Source organism: Strix aluco, chromosome 18 (genome assembly GCF_031877795.1).
Source record: "Strix aluco isolate bStrAlu1 chromosome 18, bStrAlu1.hap1, whole genome shotgun sequence".
NCBI lineage: Eukaryota > Metazoa > Chordata > Aves > Strigiformes > Strigidae > Strix > Strix aluco.
The window spans coordinates 12,020,609-12,045,291 of NC_133948.1; the positions used below are offsets into that span (position 1 = coordinate 12,020,609).

The 24,683-nt window shown below is 42.9% G+C and overlaps 1 protein-coding gene across 4 annotated transcripts in view; it reads left to right on the forward strand.

Annotated features, from left to right (window-relative positions):
• The window catches only part of PISD (phosphatidylserine decarboxylase), a 29,572-nt gene that overhangs the window by 429 nt on the left and 4,460 nt on the right, over nt 1-24,683 (forward strand). Inside the window, exons 1-6 of one of the 4 annotated variants that reach the window (XM_074844126.1) lie at nt 13,183-13,306; nt 17,658-18,074; nt 20,345-20,510; nt 22,586-22,822; nt 22,930-23,068; nt 23,968-24,114. In XM_074844126.1, coding sequence (XP_074700227.1) covers nt 17,875-18,074; nt 20,345-20,510; nt 22,586-22,822; nt 22,930-23,068; nt 23,968-24,114 — 889 coding nt within the window. In that variant the 5' untranslated portion in view covers nt 13,183-13,306; nt 17,658-17,874. Of the gene's footprint in view, nt 1-3,192; nt 3,288-8,369; nt 8,546-13,182; nt 13,307-15,334; nt 18,075-20,344; nt 20,511-22,585; nt 22,823-22,929; nt 23,069-23,967; nt 24,115-24,683 lie in introns of those variants that run through there. The other 3 variants (XM_074844127.1, XM_074844125.1, XM_074844128.1) reach the window with 3 other exon arrangements.

Below are 24,683 nucleotides of genomic sequence, written 5' to 3' on the forward strand. Positions count from 1 at the left end.
AAGCGTGTGGCCTTGTATAATTTTAACCCAGTTTCATAGTCTGTAGTTGTCACTGCGTAAGTATTTAGCAGAAACTGGTAGATGGGGGCAGCTACAGCCCCTAAAGGTTATGTAATGCCCCAGGGAAGGACTGGCTGGGAGGAGAAGCACCTCTCAGGGGACCCAGCAGGCCTTTACAGGAGATACGCTCTTAAAGCTTATGCTTTCCATAGCAATGCAACAGTTTGAAGAATACCGTTTCTAGGACGTAATTCTGCGTTCTTAAACAGAACACACAGTCCCCTTACTCCACCTTCTCTCTCAAAACCTAGAGAAAACACCTCGTGTGCAGAGTGCACTGTTACCGTCCGGCCTCAGTGCCCGGCAGCGGAGTGTTGTCCCTCGCCCCACGATGGCTGAAGTCACCGAGGGGCTGAAGTTAATGTGGGATCCTGGCAGTTCCTGCTCCAACAACCTCCAGTCGGGTGGCAGAGGCAGGAGGCCAACGCTCTCCTATACACTTGTACCCATCAAGGTCAGGCTGTCAGGAGCAGGGAAGGGAAGGCTGACAGTAAACTATTTAGTCTTGTCACCTTTACCCATTTTCAGACAGATTTCAGAGTAAGGAGGAGACTGGTTTTCCTATGTTGGACACCAAAACCAATTTTGGTAAGAGCCTAGGGTCTGCGGTTAATTGTTGCGTCCTTCCTCTCTGATGATCTGTCTGCTGAAGTACCAAGTCTCGGTGTGCCCTGCCCTACCTTGGCAACATGAACAGCTCCTAGATGCTTCTGTGAAGCCAGCAAGTTTTGTTCTGGCTGTGCTTTTTTTTTGGGGGGGTTATTATGTATCAAGACTAATACATGTTTTGAGAATACTAGTGCTTTAGGCTGTACCTGACTTTTAATATTTTTTTTCCCCCTGATTTTGTAGGGTTCTAAAAGTTTTCTGGTAAATTTAAGTCTAATGCTAACTGTTCTTAGATTTTTTTAATCCTTTAGACGGACCCCACAGGCTCCCAGCTTACTGATGGGCAAGCACTCCTTTTATCCCAGATGTTTTAAAATGTTGTAAAGCAGGCCTTGTAATACTGCAAATAAGTGTAGGTCTGGTGTATGACCCATGCGGATCAGCTGACCTCATTGTTCATGATAAAATTACAGCATGTAGCTTTGTAAAACATACAGGTTCTGCAGCAGCGTGGGATGTTTTTTCTGTCTTGCTAAGGAAATAATATCCTGGGAGATGATGCAGCAGTGTGGCATGTTTAGCATCTGGTTACAGGAATCTATGTTTTGGTGAGGGACTGTCCTGTCACCTTTGGGTTAATACAGTGGTTTTAATAGAGACCAGGAAGCTGAAGGGCAGAGTGAAATATTACTGATACCATGTTATGGGGATAAGTGAAAACTATAGCTATTTATCCTTGGCTGACATTAAAATACTGTTAGCAAGTGTTTACTAGTATCACTATGTGATTTCTAGACAAGAAATCTGTTATTTGTAGATTCTTCTTCTAAATAAAGAGATAATGTCTATATGTAACTCAGTAGACACCTGAAATGAATTCTTAAAATTCTTAATAATCATTTCCTCTGATTGAATCGTCCTAAATGATGCAATAGCTTGTAAGCTAATGAAGTAATTCTGTACTCGATGTGTATCTGATTAAGAGGAGATGAAAGGTCAGAGGGCCAAATGAAGACATCCCAGCTGTGGCATTTGCATCCTGGGAATGAGTGGGTTGCCCAAGACCTGCCAGACCTGGTTCTTCCAAAGGGCCTGAGCTGAGCCTGTTGGTGTGAGAGCACTGCCCCTCACCTGCCCTGGCTTGGGCCTGGGAACCTGACTAACAGCAGGATGTGGTGTTGCCATGACATCAAGGACTAAATGTGCTTATTTACAGACTTTGAACAGAAATAGTTCTTGTACAATTGGATGGATTCTTCTCAGATTTATTAGAAACATGAAATGAAATATTTTGTATTAAACAGATGAAAAATCCTGGTTGAACCTTTTCCCTGTGTTGGACAGTTACAGGTATTTTAATGTGTTTTCAGAGTGGCGGAACCACTCACAGTTCACCAGTGCACAAAGTGGTAAGACAAATTCTAAAGAAGAGCTTCTGTGCCTGGCAGCCTTTGTACTTTTCCAGCTATACCAGTTGGTCTAATAAATGACATTACTTCTTCATAGAGTCCATAACTTTTCTTTCTATATACTCCTCCCACCAGCGTGGTGAGGAAGGAAATACGTAAACTGAATTTATAAGTGTCTCTTAAGACAGTTGCTGTTGTAGGAGGTTCCCTAAATGACACACCTGTGTAGCAGCCTGGTGAAGATGGAATAATACTAAATGCTAAAACAATCATTACAAAATTTACTGCTACATTTGCAAGCAGAGTTTGTTTTGATCAGCATGGCTGAATTCAACTTTGCCCATTATAAACATTACCTTTGGATGGAAGTAAATACATGTTAGCTGTGTTGTTACAGAAGATAACAGTGTTTGTGCTACCTACTTTCCTTGTAGGTAAAACAATCCTGTTTTAAACATTTTTGTTTTCCCCGGCAAAATACAAGTAATATAGTGACCTTAAAGGAGTTGTTTGCATGCTGTTGAATAAAAGTGGTCTATGTTAAATTGGAAGCAGATTTAGAGAGTAGTAACTCTCATCTGTTCTAGAATCACTTATTTAAAAAAAAAGAAAAAGTAAAAAGTTACTAAACATGTAGGCCAGGGCAGTGCATAAACCAAGATGAAATTAGATTATATTAGCTTGCTTTTAAAAAAGACTTAGGTTGTATTCACCATCGCAAACATTTTAGAACTCCAAACAGGCCAAGATGACATAATGACAACATAACTAGTTGCCCAAAAAAGGGCTATTGCCAAGATCAGCACATACAATACTCCAAAGAGTATCATCGTTACAATAGAATTAAGCTCAAGAGGAACTTGTGTCAATATTTGTTAAGAAAAAGAAAAGATAAAATAGATACAACATTAAATATCTTTAGGAGCAGTTGGATTGGGTTTTTTGTTTTTTTAGGGAAGGAGTAGGCCAGAAGGGAATAGGCTCAGTGGAAATTTTATGATATTTCAAGGAAACTTGTCCCTCTGTTGTTCAGCTTCTGAAGAGAAGATTGTCACTACATTGAACTGCTTACATTTGTACTTAAGCAGCTGCTTCTTGTTTGTTTTATTTGCAGTTTGCTGACTAGTTATAACTTCCTTATACACGAGAACCTGTGTCTTAGAACTGGAGTCCTGTGGAAGCAGCCACCTTCTAGGACATTTTTCAATGGTAAGTGAAGGCTTGTATCTACTCAGCGTGTTTAAATTCAGGGTTACTCAAAGTCAGGCAAATTACGGTCACATATTGGTGAATATGAAGTTCTTGAGATTAAAGCAGAAGTGGGAGTACCAGCATCAGAGACCTATTTGATTCATGGCATTTCCATAGACAAATTATGCTTTACTTCTTTGGTGTTACGTTTTCCAGATAGTAAAAAAAGTCTATTTACCTATTTCATCAGATTCCTTACAAGGTGTTATTGTTTCTCAGCTGTTTTGGAATACTTGGATAGCAAATGTTGTAGCAATAAAAATAAATTTAAAAAAAAACCCAAATAATTTCATTTAACAAGAGGAGCATTTTAGACAAATAGCTTCCCTAGCTGTGGTTGGAAGCTGCTTCTCTGTCCTTTTGGAAGTGCCATCTGTTCCACAATGATTTTAGAGGTATGAGGAGCCTTGCAGAGACACAAATCTGGACGGCAGTTTAGATGCTATAGTATCCAGAGAAGTATTGGCTAAAACTGGAAAGGCAGAGCTGATCCCATCTGGGGGAATGTTGGCCCCTCTGTTGGGGCATATTAATAGGCCATGCAATTGTTTATTTTCTGTTTTTTTTTCTCATTATTTTTGTTTGCTCTAACCCTGTGCTATACCTGTATGTGTTTATGAGAAAGTAACCAGCTTGCTTTATCATTGTGACATCTGCTGCCCTAGTGGTCTCTTTTCATGTACCCCCTTTGAGGGAGGTTATCTGCCTTTTTTAAGCTCCTTTGATAGTTTGACAATCGTCCTTTTCACTGGGACACTGTAACAGGGCCAACAGAAAAGGAGCTAGGGTATTAAAGTGAATGGCTTCTATGTTTCTACTTATTTTATTTTTCCTAAGGAAAATTCATGTTGGGATTTTTGTCCATCTTCCTTGGCAATATATGTTTTTTGTCAGGTTTGCTATTAATATGTTTAAACATTACAATAGCTGGGCAGCTCTGCATCCTTAATACATGCCTCACTGTATGTAAATACAATACAAAATGCACCTTTCTCATATTAGAGCCATCTTGGCACACTAATGAATCAAGTTTTTTCCCTGCAAGCATTTTTGTACACCTTAACAACATACTGTAAACTAGAAGCTAGTCATGTAACAACAGTGGCACTTTCTTGGCTTCCTCAGGTCAGCTGTGTGTGAAATGAGGGACTTCATGTTTCTCTGCACTCCCTACTCTCAGCAACTGAAGAAAGTAGAATATTTTGCAAAGCAAAAATAATCAGGCTGTGATACTAATAACAAGTGCTAGAGGAAGAAGGACTCTGGGGAAGAACATATATAATAGAATCTCTTTACATGTAGCTTTTAAACTTTTCAAAACATCTGAAATTTTTCTTGTGAAGATGATGTCTGTACAGCTAACGAAAACCCATTAACAGTAGGTTTATTTTTCTTAATTAACTTCTGAGGAGTCTACAGTTGAAAAATTACTTTTTAAAAGACACAATACAATTCAGCAGAGAGATTCATGTTAGGACAGTGTTTTTTACATTAAAAAAAAACACTTTGAAGAACTTGCTGAGCCAGTAGTCCCTGTACTTCCCACACCTACATTGTATCATTCTTCCTGGTTTTGAAACGTGAAACTTTTTTTACATCAGTTTAATGGTTTTGCATGTCCTCCAACATTTTTTAAGTGTTCTGTTGCTCTAGTGCATTTCTAGCAGGGCAGCACAGCAGGCCAGGGATGCTTCTATCTTTCTTTTGCTGGACAGTGTCACAATGATAATGTGAAAGAGTCTGCCTGGATGTTGGTTGAGAGATCTTTGTAATAGCAGTCATTAATAATGAGCCTGACAGCTAAAATGATACTCGTCATCAACATTAAAGCCAGTCAAATAATGTTAGATGTGAAGTGACTGAGAAGGGCAACTTCAAGCTTAATATATAATGGATAATAAGAAAGTAACAGCACAAACCAGGTGGAAGTTTGTTGAAAATGTTCAGCTGTATTACCTGCTTTGTAGTGCAGCTCTTCTCAGCTATTCACCTTGAGAAGTCTGAGGAATTCAGACTTCAGCAGTTTAACAGGCTTGTAAGAAAGAAAAGGTTTAAATATCCTTTTATATTTCGATTTGTACTTGTAATCTTAATAAATCAGGAAATCAAAGTAGTATACATGAAATGTTTAAGACCTGATTAAAGTGGTGCTTGCACTTGGAATTACTCTAGCTGGGTAATGCTGTGAAGATCAAATATTATTGTTTGTATATATTTTAAAAAAATACCTGTTTGTAGAGCTGTAGCATATGCATTGTCATATATTAGTATAACAACTGCATACAGTCTTAAATTTTTGTTTCCTTGCTAGCTGAGGTCTTGATCCCATTTTCTATAACCATTTCTTTGGGTTAACTTGCCTGTCCAAATCCTTCATCTGGAATGTCATATATGGATATTTCGTTGTTGAAAAATATGCATACACAGATAAATAGAAACAACAACTCTGTTGTCTAGAAATCAAAGTTAGTCACTGCAGAAAAAAATATCTAGGAAGCTGAGGTGCATAATGCAAAATTGTTGATCGCGTGGAGGAAAAAGTAATTTGAAGTTAGCTTTGAGTTTTGAACCAATTAACTTTTTAGCCAGCCATTTTCTAATCAATTGATATTTCAGATTTGGATTTGGGTTTAAATCTAGATGACTTGCAAATGATTAGGAAGAGAAGATAACTCTTCTTTAGTTTTATCACTACCCCTTATAAAGGCCTCCTCTAAGTGTTTGTATCCTTTCCTAGAAGAAATTTGTAAGTAGGTCAGAGTAACAAAGCAATATTTATATCATTGCATCTGATTGCATAGACTAGAGCATGCCTTCAGTTATGCAGTCTGCTTTCTCATCCTGGATTTTTTAATGTTTCTGAGGGAATGAGTTGTCTTCATCAGTTCCAGAGGAGGAAATTGTTACTTTCTTTTTATTCTCATTTGCTGAATATACTCAATGTTTAAGAGAAATCTGAAACAGGTTAGCCTTAACTATAAGGAGTTCAAATTTAGGGTTCAAAGATCTAAAAACATGTTATTAGTATATGTTGAAAGTCCTACACCTTTTTCCTTTTGTCCTGGACTTGTTTCTGTGGGCTCATGTGCCAAGACATGAGCTTTCCTCACATTCTCGTGCTGCTTGCCAGAAAGCTGCATCATTAGTATCATTAGAGAACATGATGTTCAGCTGAAATCTCCAAACAGGGCCAACTGCCTGAACCTGGTTTTGTTGCCAAAATCAGTAACTAATCTTTTTATCTTGGAATTTGTAAACTTGTGTGAATTTCTTTCATGTCTGGAAGTTGTGGAATTTTATTTTGTCAGGGTAAAAAAAGCTTAATAATGGTGTGTTAGATGCCTTTGCCAATGATCACGTGTTGGATACCAGTTACAGAAGTGCTGTTTAATGCTGGAGATGGGGAAAAGTCAACTCTCCAAATCATTTATCAACAAATTAAATTGTGTTTGCTGTGTCTTGTGGAACATCAAATGGTTTGGTCTCTAGCCCAGGAAGAGAAACATTCATATTGGTGTAATCAGTACAGGCTCTTGAGGTGGAAACAACCTCTCCCTGGATACAAACCAGAAAGAGCTGTTCCCGCTGAGGGGTTTGGGAATTTGCTAAGCTCTGGTGAAATAGCTGAGCAGCTTTGCGAACTTAGAACCAAAGATGTGGTGGGAAGAGAGTTAAAGGCTTTAGGGCTAAAGAGTATGTTGGTCTCTGTACAGACGGTTCTGTTGAAATAGTGATGCAAAGTTGAAAGGTTGTAGAGTCTTTGTAAATTCAAAATAAATAGAAGTCTTTCTTTATAAACATGTAGCTGTTCTAAATGATCCCTGCCTTTATTGAGCATTGTTCTTGAGGGCAGAATATTTTCTAGAATCTTAACTGTAACTGTAGTTCCTGCCTTGTTTATTGGTTGTTTTTTTCTTTTCCCACAGAAAATACTATAATTTTTTTCAGTAAGAATAAAGCTGTTTTCATATTATGATGTATTTTGGGACATGTAATTCAAACAATGTTTTAAATCACATATGTAGGAAAGAAATGAGCAAAAGCATTATTTTGGTAAAACAAAACGTGAGCAAGAATTACTTTTATTGGGCATCTTTTTGCAGCAACATGGATGAAGAATAGCAGAATGCTAATCGGCTACTACTTAGAACTAAAGCTTCCCAGACTGCTAAGCAATTATGCTTTGTCTCAATGCAATCTAGAAATAGATTTGGTGTTTACTGAATTCTTTGTTATGCTGTTAATGTATCCTTTCATAGTCAAACCCTAAACCTGATACTGATGGAACAAGAGATAGCCCATTGTTTTTGATTCTGGCTCATCCATGTTAATGATTGTTGTGGAAATGACACCAATCAGTATTCGAGAGTTGGTTCCTTTGGGCATTTTCTCTGTCCGGTAGTGACTTATGCTCATTGCTGAGAACCTTCAGACTGACTAATACTAGGTGTCTTTTTTTTTTTTTTTTTTCGTGTGGTGACCTGTATTACAGCAGAAATGTGGCTATTATCCTGTTTACCAGACCTACACTAAAGCAGGTCGTCATTTCCTTCCCTCTTCCAGTTAGCTGTACAATTTAGGGATTCCCTAACTATAATGAAAGCTTTAATGGCTGAGAAGCATGAAGCTCCACAGTACTACAGATTGTTCCCCAGCAACTGGTTATTCTGCATAGTAACAACAAAGAAGATTTCATAGTTGGAAAGCATAAGAGTGCTTTCAGGCAGCTCATTTCATATATTTCTCCGTGGTGTTTTCAGGGAGCTCATTTTATATGTTTTTGGGGGAAGAATGTTGAAGGGATGTGGGGTGGGGGGGTAGGGGATGAGGTTAAAAACACAGATGGCCAGTTAGTGTTCGTCAGCTGAGTTTCAGTAACTGGTAAGCTGCAGTAACTGGAGTACTTAGGAGCATCTATACATAACTTCTGTGTCACACATTCCTGATTACATTTTCATTGCCTAAGCACATAACAGCTTTTTCTTTACCGTGTAGTTGTTCTCTTTCCTGAAGTCTGGGTTGTTTTTTTTTTCATTACAGACAGGAAGAAGCTTCATACTGCTCCATTAGGGCAAGTCTTTCGCCTGCGCCCCTTCCATGTTCTGGTAGCTACAGGTGGGGGATACGCAGGATACAAAAAATATGAGGATTACAAGTTGGAACAGCTGGAGAAGAGGGGCATAGAGGTGCCTGTGAAGCTTGCAAGTGAGTGGGAGGTAAGAAACTTGGGGCAATTTTGCTTCTGCCAAATGTGCTGCAAAGCTCCTTTGCTTTCATTCCAACACGGGAATGTTTCATTTGTCCTCTACTGCCAATGCATTTTTGACAAATCATGGAGCTAAAGTTTCTGTCACTTAAGTAATATAATTTTGGCTGAAGTCAATGTAATGATGCATTAGGAACTGCTGGCGTCTCCTCCATCTTTTAGTAAGGCTGACACTTGATTTTTTTTAGAAATACTTGTCAAATTGGAGGTAGAGTTAATCAAGTGATTGTATTATGTATTTTGAATATAAAGATGTTTGGTAGGCATTGAATCATTCAGATCGAAGTCATGTAGTCCACCCTCCTGCTTAAAGGAGGGCCAACACTGAATTCAGACCAGGTTACTCAGGGCTTTGTCCACTTGGGTCTTAAAAATTTCCAAGGACAGATTCCACTGTGTCTCTGGGCAGCCTGTTCCACTGCTTAATTATCCTTGTAGTGAAAAATATTTTCCTTACATCCAGTTAGAACCTCCTCTGTTTCAATTTATGGGTGTGTCTCTCCAACTCCCTCAGTAAAAAGCCTGGTTCCACCTTCTCAGTAACCTCTTCTTGGATGTTGGAAGGCTGTTGTAGCTCCCTCCTAAGTTTTCTCCAGGCTAAACTAGTTCTATACCCTTAGCCCATCCTCACAGGCCACATGCTGCAACCCTTTGACCACGCTGCTGGCCTTTCACTGAACATGCTCAAGTCTATCAGTGTCTTCCCTGATCCTAAGAAAACTGGACGCAGTATTCCAGATGTGGTCTAACAGGTACAAAGCAAAAGGGAATGGCTTTCCCTTGGCTTCTGCTCCTCTATGCTGCTGGCCTTCATCACTGCCAAGGCACGATGCAGACTCATCTTCAACCTACTGCCCACTTGCACTCCTGAGGGAGCGTAAGGCATGTGTCTGCAGTAAGTGATGGGGCTGTGGCTCTGTGTAGTGCGATGCATTTTCTCATTTTCCCCACCTTGCGTTGCAAGGTACCAGATTAAGCACATTATGCAATTTACACAGTTAAATACAGAAATCAAAGTAGACAAGACTAAAATTACATATTATAAAATTAGAAAAAACATTCAGTGCTGAGGGTTTTTTTTTTTTGTCCTAGTAGCTCTAGCTATGGGTACAGCTTGTGCAGAAGTTGTAGGGCTTATCTTCTCACTAGCTGCTTGATCTGTGCTACTTTGGCACTTTAGTTACTTCCTCTATGCTTTCATGCTTTATATACTTTACAAGGAAGCTGAGACAGAATTAATACCTAGTTAATAAAAATCTACCTGTTTTACCTGCAAGACCTTTTTTTCATAGGTAACACCTAGGTCTGTAATGGATCTTGCTCATCCTGAGGGATTTTTGCCTTTTCCTTCTGGATTCTAAGGAGTTTAGAAATTATTGTGGAATTACAGTATGTGTATCAGATTCATAAGTCAAATATCCATTGCACCATTGAAGTAAGACATACTTCATAACTTCCTGTAGCTGCTGTATCTCCTTTAAAATACTAAATATATTGTACAACTCCATGTTAGACGGGGTAAAGTATACATGGTGTTCTTCGGAACAGCCAGGTGAGTGCCTGCTTCAGTGCCATTTCTGAAGGTAAGGAGTTAAAAATTCTGGGATTGTAGGTTTGTGTAAGATGCTTCAGTATGACCTTTAGCATCCCCTTTCTTTGCATTCCTGAGCACACAGCCGGTTTGTGAGGGGTTTGGCCACATGCCTGTGGGGGACTGGGCTGCAATCCCTAAATTCATTTTCACTAGTGACCCAAGTCAGACATGATCCAGACAGTTTAGGCTGTGATAGCTCCTGAGGAGTCTGTCTGTAAATGTCTTCTATATGTTCTTTTCCCGTTGAGGCTTATTTTGAACAGGTTTTATGTTCTGATTAAAGATAAAAGAACTGGTAAGTGTCCATGGAGTATTTATTTAATAAGACAATGTCAATTCAGTTTTGATACTCAAAACCAATTTTTTTTTGCTTATTGTTCATACTTTTAGGTGTGAAATAGGGTAATTCCCTTGTTAAATTTGCTTTCTTTCAGTATACTGATATGCTGGTTTGTTATTATTTGATGGTTATTATTTGGTGAAGCTACAAGTATTGCTTTTGATGAAAGAGTTTTAAAGGATTTGGTTTTTGCAGTGGGGAATCACACAAAGAATTTCAAACTGATAAGCAGGGCTCCAAATGCCGCAGATACTAGTAGTAGACACTAGCGAGGTCTTTCCTAGTCCTTCCTGATTTGCTTAAGTTCTGTTGAATGCTTCTGTGGGAGGGAAAGGAAGCTTGACAGTTAGGAGGAAAAGGAGAAACTTTGTTCAGACATTGCAAGAAATATTCCAAACAATGAAGGATTCAAGAAAAATAAGAGCTGCATTGTTCCTTTTTGTTGGAAAGTGGAGTGGGTTTTGCTGACCTATCATTTGTCATTATTCTGGTTTTTGCATCCCTGGAAGCACACTTAGGAGTGTGGAAAAGAGGGGCGTAGTCTTGTTTTTAGAGCAGAATGAGCCTTTGCATAGGCCCAAAGTGACCAAGTTCGATTGAATGGGCTTTGAAAGAGGAATATAGAACAAGAAACTGCTGCACGTGCCCTCACTGCCGAGCCTGCTGCTACACAGTTCTGACTGCACAATACCAACCTCGTGTTCGTGTGCGAACATGTGCCATCTTCCACCCGAGGGCTCCGTGTGTGAGGCAGATCCCCCTGCTTCTGAGCAGAAGAGAGGTATGAAATAGGTGATCAGCATCATGCGATGCAGGCAGGGAATCTCTCCCCATTGCAGAGGTAGATACCGGTATCGTCACAGAAGCGTGCAGGTTTTGATTGACTTAAAAATTGAGTATCCACCTATATGGTTTTGCTTTGCTCAAGCTCCATAAAGAATGGGGGGAGGGATTAATCTGGTTTAAGACAAGTGTCCCTTAAGTTTTCTCATAGGGAAAGACAAAACTATTGTTTCTTTAGCATAGATCTTTTCTTCCTATGATTTTCTTAGAGACATTATGTAGCTAATAGCTTGAGCTGATTAACGCCTTAGTGTGTCTCCTGCTGTGAATACCAGTGAGGATCAGCTTTCATTTAATTAGATGAGGTAAAGCAGAGAGCTTGGAGGGAGACAGGTAGATATTTATCAGATGGATGGAAGCTTATTGTTCAAATCCTTGCCGGCACAGACGTTTCCTGGCTGGGATCTGCATGCACAGCAGCCATTCATATGCTAACGAGGGGCATTTCGCCCCTTCTCACCTGGGCACTGGGGCAGCGTTGCTATAGCATCCAAGAATTCCTATGGGAAACCTTGGCCAAAGGTTGAGTTTGGATGAAGGGAGACCAGACGAACACGAGTATTTCTCTAGAGAGAGGAACTTCTTGTAGCTGTCCTTTGCTTCCACAGTTTGTTCTGGTTTGTGTAAGCAAAAAGCAGTGTGTGTTGGGGTGACGTGCACCAGGAAAAACAGTGAACCTTTAAAGGAAGTGAGCTGCAGTGACATCTGCTATCGATGACAGATTAATACACGGTTCTGTCCTGTTCAAACCTCAGCTTATTGTCATGGGCCACAGTTTTTAAAAACAGCTTAATACAGTGGGGAACTGCTTGAGTATAGGTTTAGGATCTTGATTCTCAGAGGTAAGAACAACACAGTCTTTCCTATTGATATTGAAAACGGCTTGTATTTGTGTAACAGAGGATACTGGATGCTATTTTGGCAGTACAATACAGAAGGTGCTTTTCTTGGCCCAGAGGAGACAGAGAGTGTTATGCTAAGAGGTGTGTATCAAGTTCAGAAAAGAGCTAATAATGGAAAAATCTCTGATTACTATTTCTTTAATCCAATTTTGGAAGAATGAAGCATGATCTCCAGTTGGGTTTGTTTCCTATTCTTCATTGTTGCTCCCATGTCCTGATGTTTGGAGTTTTGTTTGAGCAAACATGCAATTACAAAAAAAATTCTTGTAGAATGGGCCAATGCATGTGACAGATGGTCACAAAATGTTAAAAGCGGTGGAATTTCAACAAGATCAGAACGTGTGAAGGGTGTAACGGTGTAAATGTGTTTCTCAGCTGTCCTGGAAACTTGAAGTGAGTACAATCAGCATTTAATCTGAGCGGCGAGACGGCGCTTTGACTATGTCAGTCCGTTCTCTCTCATACCATACACCTTTCTGAGCATCGTGCTGGGATGAGGGAGCAGTTTCTCCGGGGTTTCAGGAGCAGCAAGGAGGCTGCAGTGCACTTCCTTGCTGTGGCCGAAAACGCGTGTGTCGGGCTCCGTTACCGCACCCAGACACCCCCGTGGGCAGCGCAGTCCCCCGGCAAGTTGGGCCGTGCCTCCCTAGGCCGAGCCCTTCTCCCGCCGAGCGGCCCAGGCCCGGCCCGGGGGGCTGCGGGACAGCACCACCCCCCTCCCCTCCCCGCCCCGGGGGGCTGCCGGGCCGCGGCTGGGCGAGACAACGTTGCCGCCGTGTTCCGGTCCCCTCCGGTTTCTCTTCCTTTTCGTTTCTCGTGCCCTGGCTCCTCCTCCGAAGGGGCCGGGGCCCTGCGGGAAGGCAGCCGCCGCCTTGGAGCGCCAGTGGCTGGGAGGCGAGGGGGGGAGGGCCGCCCGCCCCGCGCCGCTTCCTTAAGGCGAGGACCGGCACCGGGAGCGGCGGGGAGCGAGCGGGAGCGGCCGCGGGGCCGGCGGTGTCCCCTTGCTCGGGCGGGCCGTGCCACCGCCGGGAGGTAGGTGAGGGCCTGGCGGGGGGGGGGGTGCGGAGGAGCCCGCCAGCCCGGCGCTGCACGAGCGGGGCTTGGCCGGCGGGGGGGGTGCAACCCGCTGCTTTATTCACGTGTCTGAAAACTGCCTCGAAGGGCGGGTCGGCACCGCGTCCCGGTGGGCGAGGGCGAGGAGGCGGGCGCGCAGGGCGCCCTCAGGTAAGGGCTGGGGGGGCCGGGGGCGAGGAGTCGTTGGTCCTTGGCTTGCTGGAAGTTTCACGAGAGATGTTCCAAAGTCTCGGCTCTCTCATGAGTAATCGCTTAGTAGATTTAAACAAAACCAGCCTCTCGGACCGGCGTTATCGGAGTTCAGAGTCCCGCCGTGAGCTCCCTGCGCGCAGCACCCGCGGGGGGGGGGCGGAGGAGCCGCCGGGGCTTTGTTCCGCGGCCGGCGGGCCCGGCTCGGCTGGGAGGATGGAACGCGGTTAACGCTGCCGTTACCGACCCCTCACAGAACAGAGGGCTTGTTCTGCAGATACCTTCAGCTAAAATACGGGGTTTTTTTAAACGTGAAATGGAAAATGTTACCGCAAAATACTAAAATAATACAGTGTGTTTTGGGTGTCATCAGTTTTCATGTCACTTTGCGAAAGTAAATAAAACTTTTTTTCCTTGCTTCACAGAAGAGATCTTTGAGAATGTGCAACAGGCTTTTTGCACAGAATTCAGGTTTAAGTCTAAAAAAACCACCCAACCTTTTATGGCTAGCCGAAAACACCACTCTTTCTCCCCCCCCCCCCCCATTTATAGAATGCAGCTAAAACCACGATGTAAAATTAGGGGGAAACCATCAGAAGTTTTATCTTAATAAAGAAAAAAACATATAGAAAGGTGTCTTCCTATGAAAAGTAAAGAACTTTAGAAATTCAGGGAGGATGCCGAGGGCAGTGCGGCTCCTTGGCCAGCACCCCCCGGACCTGCGGAGAGCGGCGCGGCCGGGCGGGGGGGGCAGAGCTCTGCGGGCGCTGCGCTCGGGGGTCCCCAGCACCGGGAGCGCAGTTCCGCTGTGCCCGCAGAGCTGAGCGGCTCCTGGGTGGGTGGGGAGCTTCGAGGCTTTCTCTTGCTGGGCTGGCTCCGGAGAAGGTTGGGTGGGAGCAGGGGTATTACGTGTCTGAAACTAAACAGATGCTGCTGGGAGAGGAATGGAACCTTTAATGAACGGTCACCCAGTACCTCTCCCCTGATTTCAAGACCTTATTTTTGCTGGCTCTTCAGTGGAATACCTCAGCTGGATGCATACGGTGCATTTTTTAAACAGTAGTTCTGTTACCAAATGTAGAAAGTGTGACCAGAGGGCTTTGAGCACTCACTAGCGCATTCCAAGCCTAATGATTCATGCTTACGATTTAAAACTGAGACTGCAGGTTTGAAGGTTCAGTTGCATATTAGTCTTTCTTGCAAATGCCTCGCTGTATTGTTTTTTTAAAACTTGAGGGAAGGGCTTGAGGTAGTAATGACAATTAAGCAGGGTCACTGGATTTGACACTTAATTGAGCTGACAGAGCAGAGTGGTGTTGCGTGGCTGGCAGATTAGCAGTTCTCTATTAGATAATAATTCTCTAGGGATCTATACCTGCTGGGAACTGCTTATTTTATTTACCTAATGTGGATTCTGGGTGGGTTCAGGCAGGTGGGAGAGTTTGGTACTGATGTCCAACCTCCTACAAACCAACAATCATAAGGTTCTTGTCTAAGTTGATAACACAGGCTTTGTGGCACTGCCTGCACCCCAAGAAGCCCAGCTATTGAGATGCCATTATATGAGTCCCTCTGTCATGAGCTGGTTGATCACCAGTTCTTGTTCCTTTCCCCGTGGAAAGTGGGTAAACTCAGGGTGGATTTTTCATTTCAGCCTCCTTACACTGTAGGAATTATACGTTGCTTCTGGGGCAGCTGCAACAGGGATGGCAGCTTACCACAGACTAAGCAGGACTCAGGTATTTGCATCTTAGTGAATGTAATCAGGTCAGTAGAACAGAACTTGAGAAAAAACACAGGTCTTCTTACTCATTGGAACTCAGTTTTTTGAAAAGGTAGAAGAAAAAAAGCTTTTAACACCAATATTTCCCCCTTCTACCTCAAGGAATCTCTTGCACCACATTTTTTTGAACTGAAGGGTGGTAGTTCCCACTGCATTGGGCTGTAGAACATCTTAATGTCCATGTGTTTTTAGGGAGCAGGTGAGCTATTTAAGTTGTTCCATGCTTTCACCGAATCAGGCTTGTTCAATCTAGAATATAATAGTTGAAAATGTTTTGGGGGATAAGATTGAATTTCTACTGAGAGGGCTTGTGGGTTTACCTCCCTTATCCTTCAGGGAAGAGCACTGAAGAAAATGTAGATAAGACTTCTGTTTGCTCTGCTGTCTTTCTGCAAAGTCATGCGTAGGTGAAGGTCTCCGAGGAGGAGCCCAGCCCGGGAGCGGGGTGCCAGCCGGGTGCCAGCCTGGCCGTGGGAGCGGGGCACGGAGCCGCCCGGGCGAAGGGCAGGCTGCGCTGGGGAACCCTGCCCGCTCCTGCCTGGCCTCACCAGCGCCCAACCAACCCGGCCAACCAACTCCACAGTTTCGTGAAGATGCGTGTTCAGCGTGAAATGATTTTCATCTTGGTCTGATGAAGTGCCTTTTGAAATGATGTTGTCAATTTAGCTTGTTTCTATTTAAAATTATTATTTAAGGGCAGTAATTTCTAACGTTCCTGGTAAATCAAGAGAAATAGCTCCCCTCTGCTCCTTGTTGCTTTTCTTTTGAATTTTGATGGGATTTTGGGTAACTGCTTTCATCGTTTAGCTGTACAGATGGCTTCATTTTTGTTGTGTAGGAGTTGCTTGTGCCAGCCAGAGAAAGACTGAATGCTATTTTAAATAGGAAAACAAAAAAAGTTGGCACAGGGCTCAGGGAGGAAGGAGTATGTTTCAGTGCTTTTAACTGATCTTAAATTTACCTCTTTCCAATTAACTGCTTTTGGTTTTTTTAATACAAAATTGTTAAAATTCAGCTTAAACAACAACATGCACACAGGTCTTGGAACTTCCTGAGATACAGAATACCATATGGCAGTTTTCTTCCTGAAAAAAATACTCTAATGCAGGAACTTAAGAGGTGTTTCTAGGGAATATCTGTAATATTTGGAGTTGAAGGCCAATCAAAATACACAATTCTTGCTAGAATATTTTCATTTTGAGGCCTGAGTGGGATGCCATTAGCTAGTTAATTCCAGCTTTTCCTTCTGGCCCTCCCACTTCTGCCTTATCCCTAATACAATACAGCTTTCTCCCTCACATCAGAGCACCAGTGCTCTTTTTGATCCTACTCTATTAGGCATACGGCTTTCATGGTGTTCAGAGAGCTTTGGAAACAAGGAATTCTTTTTTTTTTTTTTTTTTAAAAAAAAACCCAGACTTTAACAGAAAACATAAGTGAAATGGGTAGCCACTAGAGAGTTAGCCCCTAAATTGTTCTGGGTATTTGGTTTAATCTTGAGGTGAGAGGTAGCTAACAGACTTCCACTTTCTGAACCAGGGGTCTGGTTTCAAGCTCCCTTAACAATCCAGATGCAGAAAATCTGTTTGAGATTGTGATCTGCCGGGTCAGAGAGGGAAGTTTCTCCCTATGTATACTCAAAATGCTCAGATAGAAATACTGCAGCCTTTTGTCTTTAAAAAAACAAAACCAAACCAGCTTCCTTTACTCATGTTTTGTATTTTGGCTCTGCAAGAGTAAAACCTGTGACAGCACTGAGAGTCACATAATAGACACGTTAACACGATTCTCAAGCTGACCCTAAACCTGGCTTATGTATCTGGGTATTTGTAGAAGAATGTCCTTTACCTGCTCCCTACGTGAGTCTTGAGATGGAAAGAGACTTCAGGAGATGGATGTTTGTGTCTGGCCAGGGTTATAAAATAGAAGGACGTTCCTTTCCTTTCTGTTTTCTTCTTTCCAAGCTGGACATGGAGAGCAGGAAAGGATTTTTGGTGCCCAGCAGTCCAGAACTCTTTCAGCGGCAGCTGCTGCACTGCAGAATTGAAGCTGGGAGTTATCTCCTCCTCTTCTCCGCCCCATCCTCCTCCCAGCCTCGGATTCAGACAGGCTCTGGGGTTACTGTGCGAGGCCAGCTGGCTGCTCAGCTGACTGTAGTGCATCGCTGCCCAGCAGCCTGGGACCGCGGGGTGTTTTTTGGAGATTTGAGTTTCAATGGCCACCCTGACTAGCAAGGAGCAAGGACTGCTTATATGGACAGCTCGTTTTTATCTTGTGCAGAGTCGGCTTTATAGTGGGATGTTGAAATATGACACAATGCCTGTTTGTTTGCAATAGCTGCAACCCTCGTAGCAGAGATTCAAGTGGGAAACAGAGGGGGAATCCAGAGACAAACCAGCGGGGGAATTAGGAACTGTGACGCCGTGTCCTCTCTCCTGTGCCGGAGCAAGCAAAGGAAAGAGAGGTAGAGAAAAAGACTGAGCCTTGCAACAACCGTCACCCTGACGATGTGTCAGTCAAACACCCTGCAGGGACCAGATCTGCACACAGGGAAATGGTGAGATGCTATAAAGCTTTATCTAACCCTCCACCCTCTTGCTACAACCTCCACAAAGTTAAAATTCATGTCCGGAGGCCGCGTTCAGGGAACGGCGGCAGCAGCAGCAGCTGTGCCAGGGACCAGCAGCTACAACTGGAGAGTTCAGGCCGGGCTGGCTCTGCCGGTGGTACACCAAATAGGAGAACTCGTTTCAGGTACTGTCCAGTATTTTCTGCTTTGCAGGAATGGTGACTGAAGGGAGAAACGAGGGAGGGAGGATGGGAGGGTGGCTGGGCAGAAGGAGCGACAGCCATCTGCAAAGCTTTTCTTTGGCCTAATTACTATAAAGCTCCTTATGCACTGAGTTGGCAGAGAAGGGCATGCTGTTATATGACAAGGGGAATGAGGAGGCTTTCATTCCTTTCCTCTCTACTCTCCATCACTAGGAGAATGGAAAAATTAGTGAGGGACTGTTCTGAAACCAGGCCAAGGCAGCAAGAAGCCTGAGGGCTCCGGAGCGAGCTGCCAGGATGCAGCTCTGCAGGGATTGGTCCAGGAGTGACTGCAGTGAAGGGGGGGGAGAGCGGCGGGAGGGGGAGCGGGACCTCCGTGCTCGCTCGGTGCTGGCAGCCTCCGCACTCCGTGCTGGCAACCCGGCTCCCAGCCCCGCCAGCCCTCGAGCAGACCGCAGGCTGGCGGGTGGTAAGGGTGGGAGGAAGGATGTGAAGTGTCCCTTCCGATTCCCATGTCCTTCCTATTCCCCTGTCGAGTCAGTCCCACCTCCTGCTGAGAAGAAAGCCGGCTTTACCTCTGCTGAGACAGCACTTTATCTCCTCAGGGGGGTGGGGTTTTTTTTCCCCCCTTGCGCTGTGATGCAAAGATCATTCTCTGGTTTTTATTTATTAATTCTTGGGGGGAAAGAAGTTGTGTTCACTGCATTAAAAAAGTCTCTGAGCCGAAAGCACCATCTTGCATCCCAAAGTGGTGACAGTTGTACCTGCCTGCATGGTATTTTCATTCTGATCCAAGTTTTGAAAATAGTATGTTGGCAAGAAAATTTCCTTTTAATTTCCCAGCTTCTTTCCATCTTGGAAAGACATGCACAGTATTTTATAGTTCATCCTTCATATCATAAAGTCAGTGAGAGAGCAAGCTGTTCAGAGCAGCCAGAGCATACCACTTCCAGTTTGTGTGTGCCCATAGCTGTATCCTGGTTACAGGCATACTGCCTTCAGCAGTGTGTGGAGAACCATCTTTTAGCCAGGATGTAAGTCTGCCTAGAAGATCTGAATATTTTGCCCTCAGGTAGGCAGACTTTCATTTGATAATGTGACCTTGGAAATGCCAATGGTTTCTTTGTGAGTAGAAGCCAAAGAATAAACAGGGACCTGAAGGGTCTCTCATCCAGGACTCCCGCAGGAGTCTGAACTGAGGCCTATCAGGTCCTCTGCTAATAAGCTGAGCAGCTTTTCCCTCTGAGAGTTACAAGTTTAACTTGTCCCCGTGGCCATTTGTGCAAAATGAGTTTCCTCTCAATCAGGTCATCCACATGACAAAAAGTCATAGATGCAGTTGGTTATGAGGCGAAGGAGTTGGTTATTGGGCTATGGAGACCAGATTATCTTGCAGCCCTAGCAGTATCGGCTTTGGCCACATGTTCTCTGTTCAGAACCAGGGTACCCAGTGAAGGTTTTAAGACTTGGAAAGATGTCTTTTGGAGTCAAGTTATTTGTAAATTGTATTAATGAACTCAGGAGTGCCACTCCTGTTGTTTCTCAAGTAAGTGCTTGTTTCCTGAAGTTAGCAAATGACCAACAGGTCTGTGTAAATTTGACTCCAACATCTTTTGTGATACAAAATCAACTTGAGGCACAGTCTAGTCAAGATACCTTCAACACATGAACCCTCTGAGGAACCTCAATTTATTAGGTTTGAAAGATTTCTTTCCTCAGAGTATCTGTTCTTTCCTTAAAATTGTCCCTGCATAGAGTTCTTATTAAAGTCCCAGCATCCCAGATTTCTAGCTTTCAGAATATTGTTTGCTGTCCACTTCGGCTGTCCAACAGCTGGAACAGTCACAAGAACCATTTCCTGGGGATGTAATCTTCTGATATATGGAAGAAGAACCTTTGCTCTTTGTTATTTCCGCCATAGACTATCATGTTATGTTCTTAGTTGGATGAACCAGCTGTGACTTTGTTTTCAGATCTCACCTGCAAGTGATCTTGTCTTTAATTTTTGAGGGTGTCATTTATAACATGTGATGTGTGAGAGTGAACACAATTTTTTGGACAGAAGATTTTTCTTCTTTCTTTTGAGATAAACTGGTCTTCTATTTTGGGAAGGGGAAGAACTGATCAAAATAAAGGAGTAAAGCAATGTTTAAATAAAGATTGGCAGGAATAAGTCACCCCCAGCTATCAGAAGCTGGTGGTTCTGAAGCTGAGATGGCTGACCCTCTTATGTTGTGTATGTAATCTTTCAGGTTGCAATTTCCCCAGCTGGCCCTGAGGCGAAGGTTGGGCCAGCTAAGCTGTATGTCTAGGCCTGCTCTGAAACTCCGTTCTTGGCCTCTGACTATTCTCTATTACCTTCTGCCTTTCGGTGCTCTTAAACCCTTGACCAGAGTGGGATGGAGGCCTATGAGCAGGGTAAGTGTGAGCAGGTCTCTGTTGCGCTTCGTGTCCATTAGCTGTTTTATACCGAAGGGAGCTGGCAGCAGCTGGGTGGAGAGATCATTAATATAGCAGAGGCTGATGATCACTAGTATGAAAGCAGAGAGATGCAATTCATGTTTCCCTTTAGTTTTTACAGTTCATAGTTGTGTTGACCAGTTGCTTCACAGACAAGTGATTTTTTTGGTAGCAGAGAATCTCTTTGTCCTCTAGCAGTCAGGGGCCTACCCAGGGAAATCAACAGAAACTTTTGAATTAATTCAGTCACCTCAGAGTATCAGGGCTAGGATAAGGCAGACTGAATCTCTTCTCAAGTTCCCTTTCCTGGCCCCACTGGAGTGGTCTCTTGCTTTCTGTCATTTTTGCAGAGAGGGTTTGCTCCTCAAGTTCTTTGAGCATTTGTAATCCAGCCTGTCCAAATGATATGCAAATCTCTGCTCTGACACAGGGAGAGAGCAGGGTGTAGGATGCCTTGCATATGGTTATTCTCCCCACAAATCATACAATTTCAGAATGCAACAACCACACATGTTTTGATTGAAAATTGCAACAAATTGCCATTCTTAAAGACTATTTTGTTGAACAGCTGTTCTGTTTGATTCCATCAACTTGAAAACCAGGCTCCTCTGAAGAGAAGGGGCTACTAGGAAATAGCACTTTTGATTTTTGTGATTTTACACTTGTATCTGCATATTCTCAGTGTTGGTGGAAAACTGAGCAAAATTGAGTGTAGAAATTAACGCTGTGTAAGGCATGTCAAATAAAATGGCAAAGCATTTTTTTCTTTCACTGCTTCAGTTTATATAACCTGGGGTGCTGTTCATTTAGAAGTTTTTATCTGAAGATTAGGTTGGTGTTTTCTTTCTGAAATATCACTGTATTTTAATGTGATGCAGGATGGTGATTTCTGAGTGAAATCTTAATTCACTGTATTTGATATGATAGACAGGCTCTCAGCCAGAGTGTGCTTCTGTTTATGGCTGTATTTTGCAAGACTTAATTGTGAAGGATATGATTAATATTGAGAATAAATGATGACTCTCACTAAGAAAAAGAAAAAAAACAAAACAAAACCTCAACTTCTTGTTGGGAGTTAAATGTAGCTGAGCTGTACTGTTCAAAAAAAATCCTACCAGATTCAGCAGATCACTACTTCCTTTGCAAAACTGGTTTCAGAGGATTCAGTTCCTTTAGTCCACACACTCTCACTCCCCCGATTACATCATGGTCATATGAGCTTTTTGGCTGATACCGAGTATCACAAACCCTGGAAGAGTTATCTGCTGGAATTACCGACAGGAAGACACTGTCATTTGTCCAGTTACATCAGCAGCATATACCTCTTAGCAACATTCTTTCATTTGTTTTTCTTGCTACTAAAAATTAAGCTTTGGTGTAAGTTCAAAAGTATATTTCTACAGGAATAAAGGCACTTTATACTCTTGTGATTAGCAACTCCATTGTTGCGAGTAAGGTTGGCATAAGTTTATAGCGGTGTAGCTGCAGCCACAGGGGTGTTTCTTCAGTTGTACTGGTATGGTTAGAGCAGTACAATACTGGGATGTGGAAAACACCCTCATTGGTAGATGCAGCTGAGAAGCACATTATCAAACACTGAGAATTATTTTTCAGTCAGTTTTCATTTGGTTATTCACAAAAATGAATATAGTGGTAATGTTAAACCCTTCTGATGAGTGTTCTAGAATATGTGAAACATGTCTTTTTTTCTGTAAGCCTCACATTGGGCAGTTTCCAGTAACTTGAGTGTGGAGCTTCAGCCTGCGGGGGAGTGGAGGTTCTGGCTTCAGTGTAAGGTTATAGTAAGTTTCATCCTGTCCCTCATCTGCTCTCATCAGAGCGGAGGGACTGAGGATGAAGTGCAGTGTTAATTTTTTGCTGACTTAAAGGCTACTTTGTGTGTGGTGTAACCCACTGAACTCAAGGAGTGGTTAGCAGAACAGTTTGATCCTTTCTGTTTTATGGGGAGGAGTAAGAGAAAGCCAGTTCAGTGCGAAGACCTGAACGACGTGGTGCAATTCTTCTTTCTCTAGGTTGCTCTGTACAAATCGGTACCAACTCGCCTGCTCTCACGAGCCTGGGGTCGCCTGAACCAAGTGGAGCTGCCTACATGGCTGCGGAAGCCTGTCTACAGCCTGTACATCTGGACCTTTGGAGTGAACATGAAGGAGGCAGCAGTTGAAGATCTGCATCACTACAGAAACCTCAGCGAATTCTTCCGCAGGAAGCTGAAACCACAAGCACGGCCAGTCTGCTGTGCGCACAGCGTGGTGAGTAGAAGGAAATGAAGGCTTTACACTACCCGCTCCCCCTGCCCCCCAAAGGAATAGGAATGAATGAATTCCTGATGTGTTTCATTTTTTTCTCTTCGCTGTAGATTAGTCCCTCTGATGGCAAGATCCTTAATTTTGGACAGGTAAAAAACTGTGAAGTGGAGCAAGTAAAAGGGGTTACTTATTCTCTGGAATCTTTCTTGGGACCTCGCATCTCCACAGAGGAATTGCGTTTTAGACAGGGTGAGTTCTGCATCAGTTCTGCATTTATTCCACTCTGCCCTTTCAGTGTTCTCAGAGATCACAGGAAAAGAGATTTTTTTTTTTTTTAATCTCTTTCTCACATTGTCAGGAACAAAAGCAGGCAAAAAAGATTTTTGTTTTGTTTTATTTGGGGATAAACATGTCACTCTTCTAGTTCTTCTCTTTTTCACCGGGGCTTTATAGTGTCTTGCCTGGCTCATTCTGATTATCTGAATTTAATTGCTTGGTTCCTGCAATTGACTCCAAGATCTGCCACTATAAAGAGGCTGTAGCACTCCTGCTGCCAGACCGAAATGTGCCCAAGCACCTGCTTAGCAAAAACACTCCTCTGTAACAAGATTTATGCTCAAGCACTACTGACTGCTGCACCTCAAGCAGTCTCCAAGGCCTTGAGTTTTGATGAAAGCAACACATTTTGCTAAACTGGCAGGGGGACTGATGAGACTGAGTTCTGCAAACAGGAGGGTTATTTTCAACATAAACACAAATGCAACTACTGTATTTTATAATAGGGAGTCTTCACAAATTCTGTTCTTAAAAGGGTTGCTGTGAGAAGAACTGTTCTTAAAAAGGTAGCTTTAATAAAAACTCTGTTTCAGTGGATTTCAGTTTCTGCTCTTCTGTTTAGGGAAGGGCAAACTCAAAAATTAAAGAACTTCGAAGATGATTAGAACAATACAGCATCTAATTTTGTTGTAAAGGGAAAAGAACACTGAAATACTGGATTTCTGGATGAAGTGTATCTTTTTGTAGTCTCGACAATACATGTGCATTTAGTCCTCTGCTGTTACCACTGGTTCTCTGTAGGCTGCTGGGCTAGGGTAGATGAGTGCATGAAGAATGTTTTTAACCCCTTTCTTCCCATGATTTCTTTGCAGCCTCACCTGGTAACTCTTTTCAGCAACAATTAGTCACAAAGGAGGGGAATGAGCTCTACCATTGTGTAATCTACCTTGCCCCAGGGGATTATCACTGCTTCCACTCACCCACTGACTGGAGAGTGTCACACCGACGTCATTTCCCAGGTAGGCTTCTGTTCCTAGAAGACGAATGCAGAGCAGCTATGGAGGGAAGCATCGCTGTGGCACTGCTGAACGAGACGCACCGCTGCAGCAGTTGTCCAGTCGCATGATAGATAATGGTAGAAAAGTGATTTGTCACAAACGGGAATGAATTTTATAGTAGTATAGTTTACCAGAACAAATCACATTATCAATGGTGAAAAAAGTAATACTGTCTTCAGGCTGGTTTAGTTCTTTGAAATAACTGTTGACGTGTACTGACCTGACTTGTTCCCAAACATGGTTTGTTCAGATTGCACCTGAAATGGATAGTTCTGCTATCAGACCAAACAGTACCCTAAAATATGATCTCTCCCTGTGCTTAGCAAAGAAGATGCAACTAAACAATTATGCTACTGGAGCTGGGATCAGATCTTTTTGTCCTCTTTGCAAATCATCATACTCCAGTTCAGCAGATAACAAAAATGTTTTACTACTTAGTATCTACCGAAAACCTAAGTACTTGGATTTGGATTCAAACACCATGAGAGAAAGACAGTGCCACAAGGTTTGAGAAACCTGTCAAGTGCCAG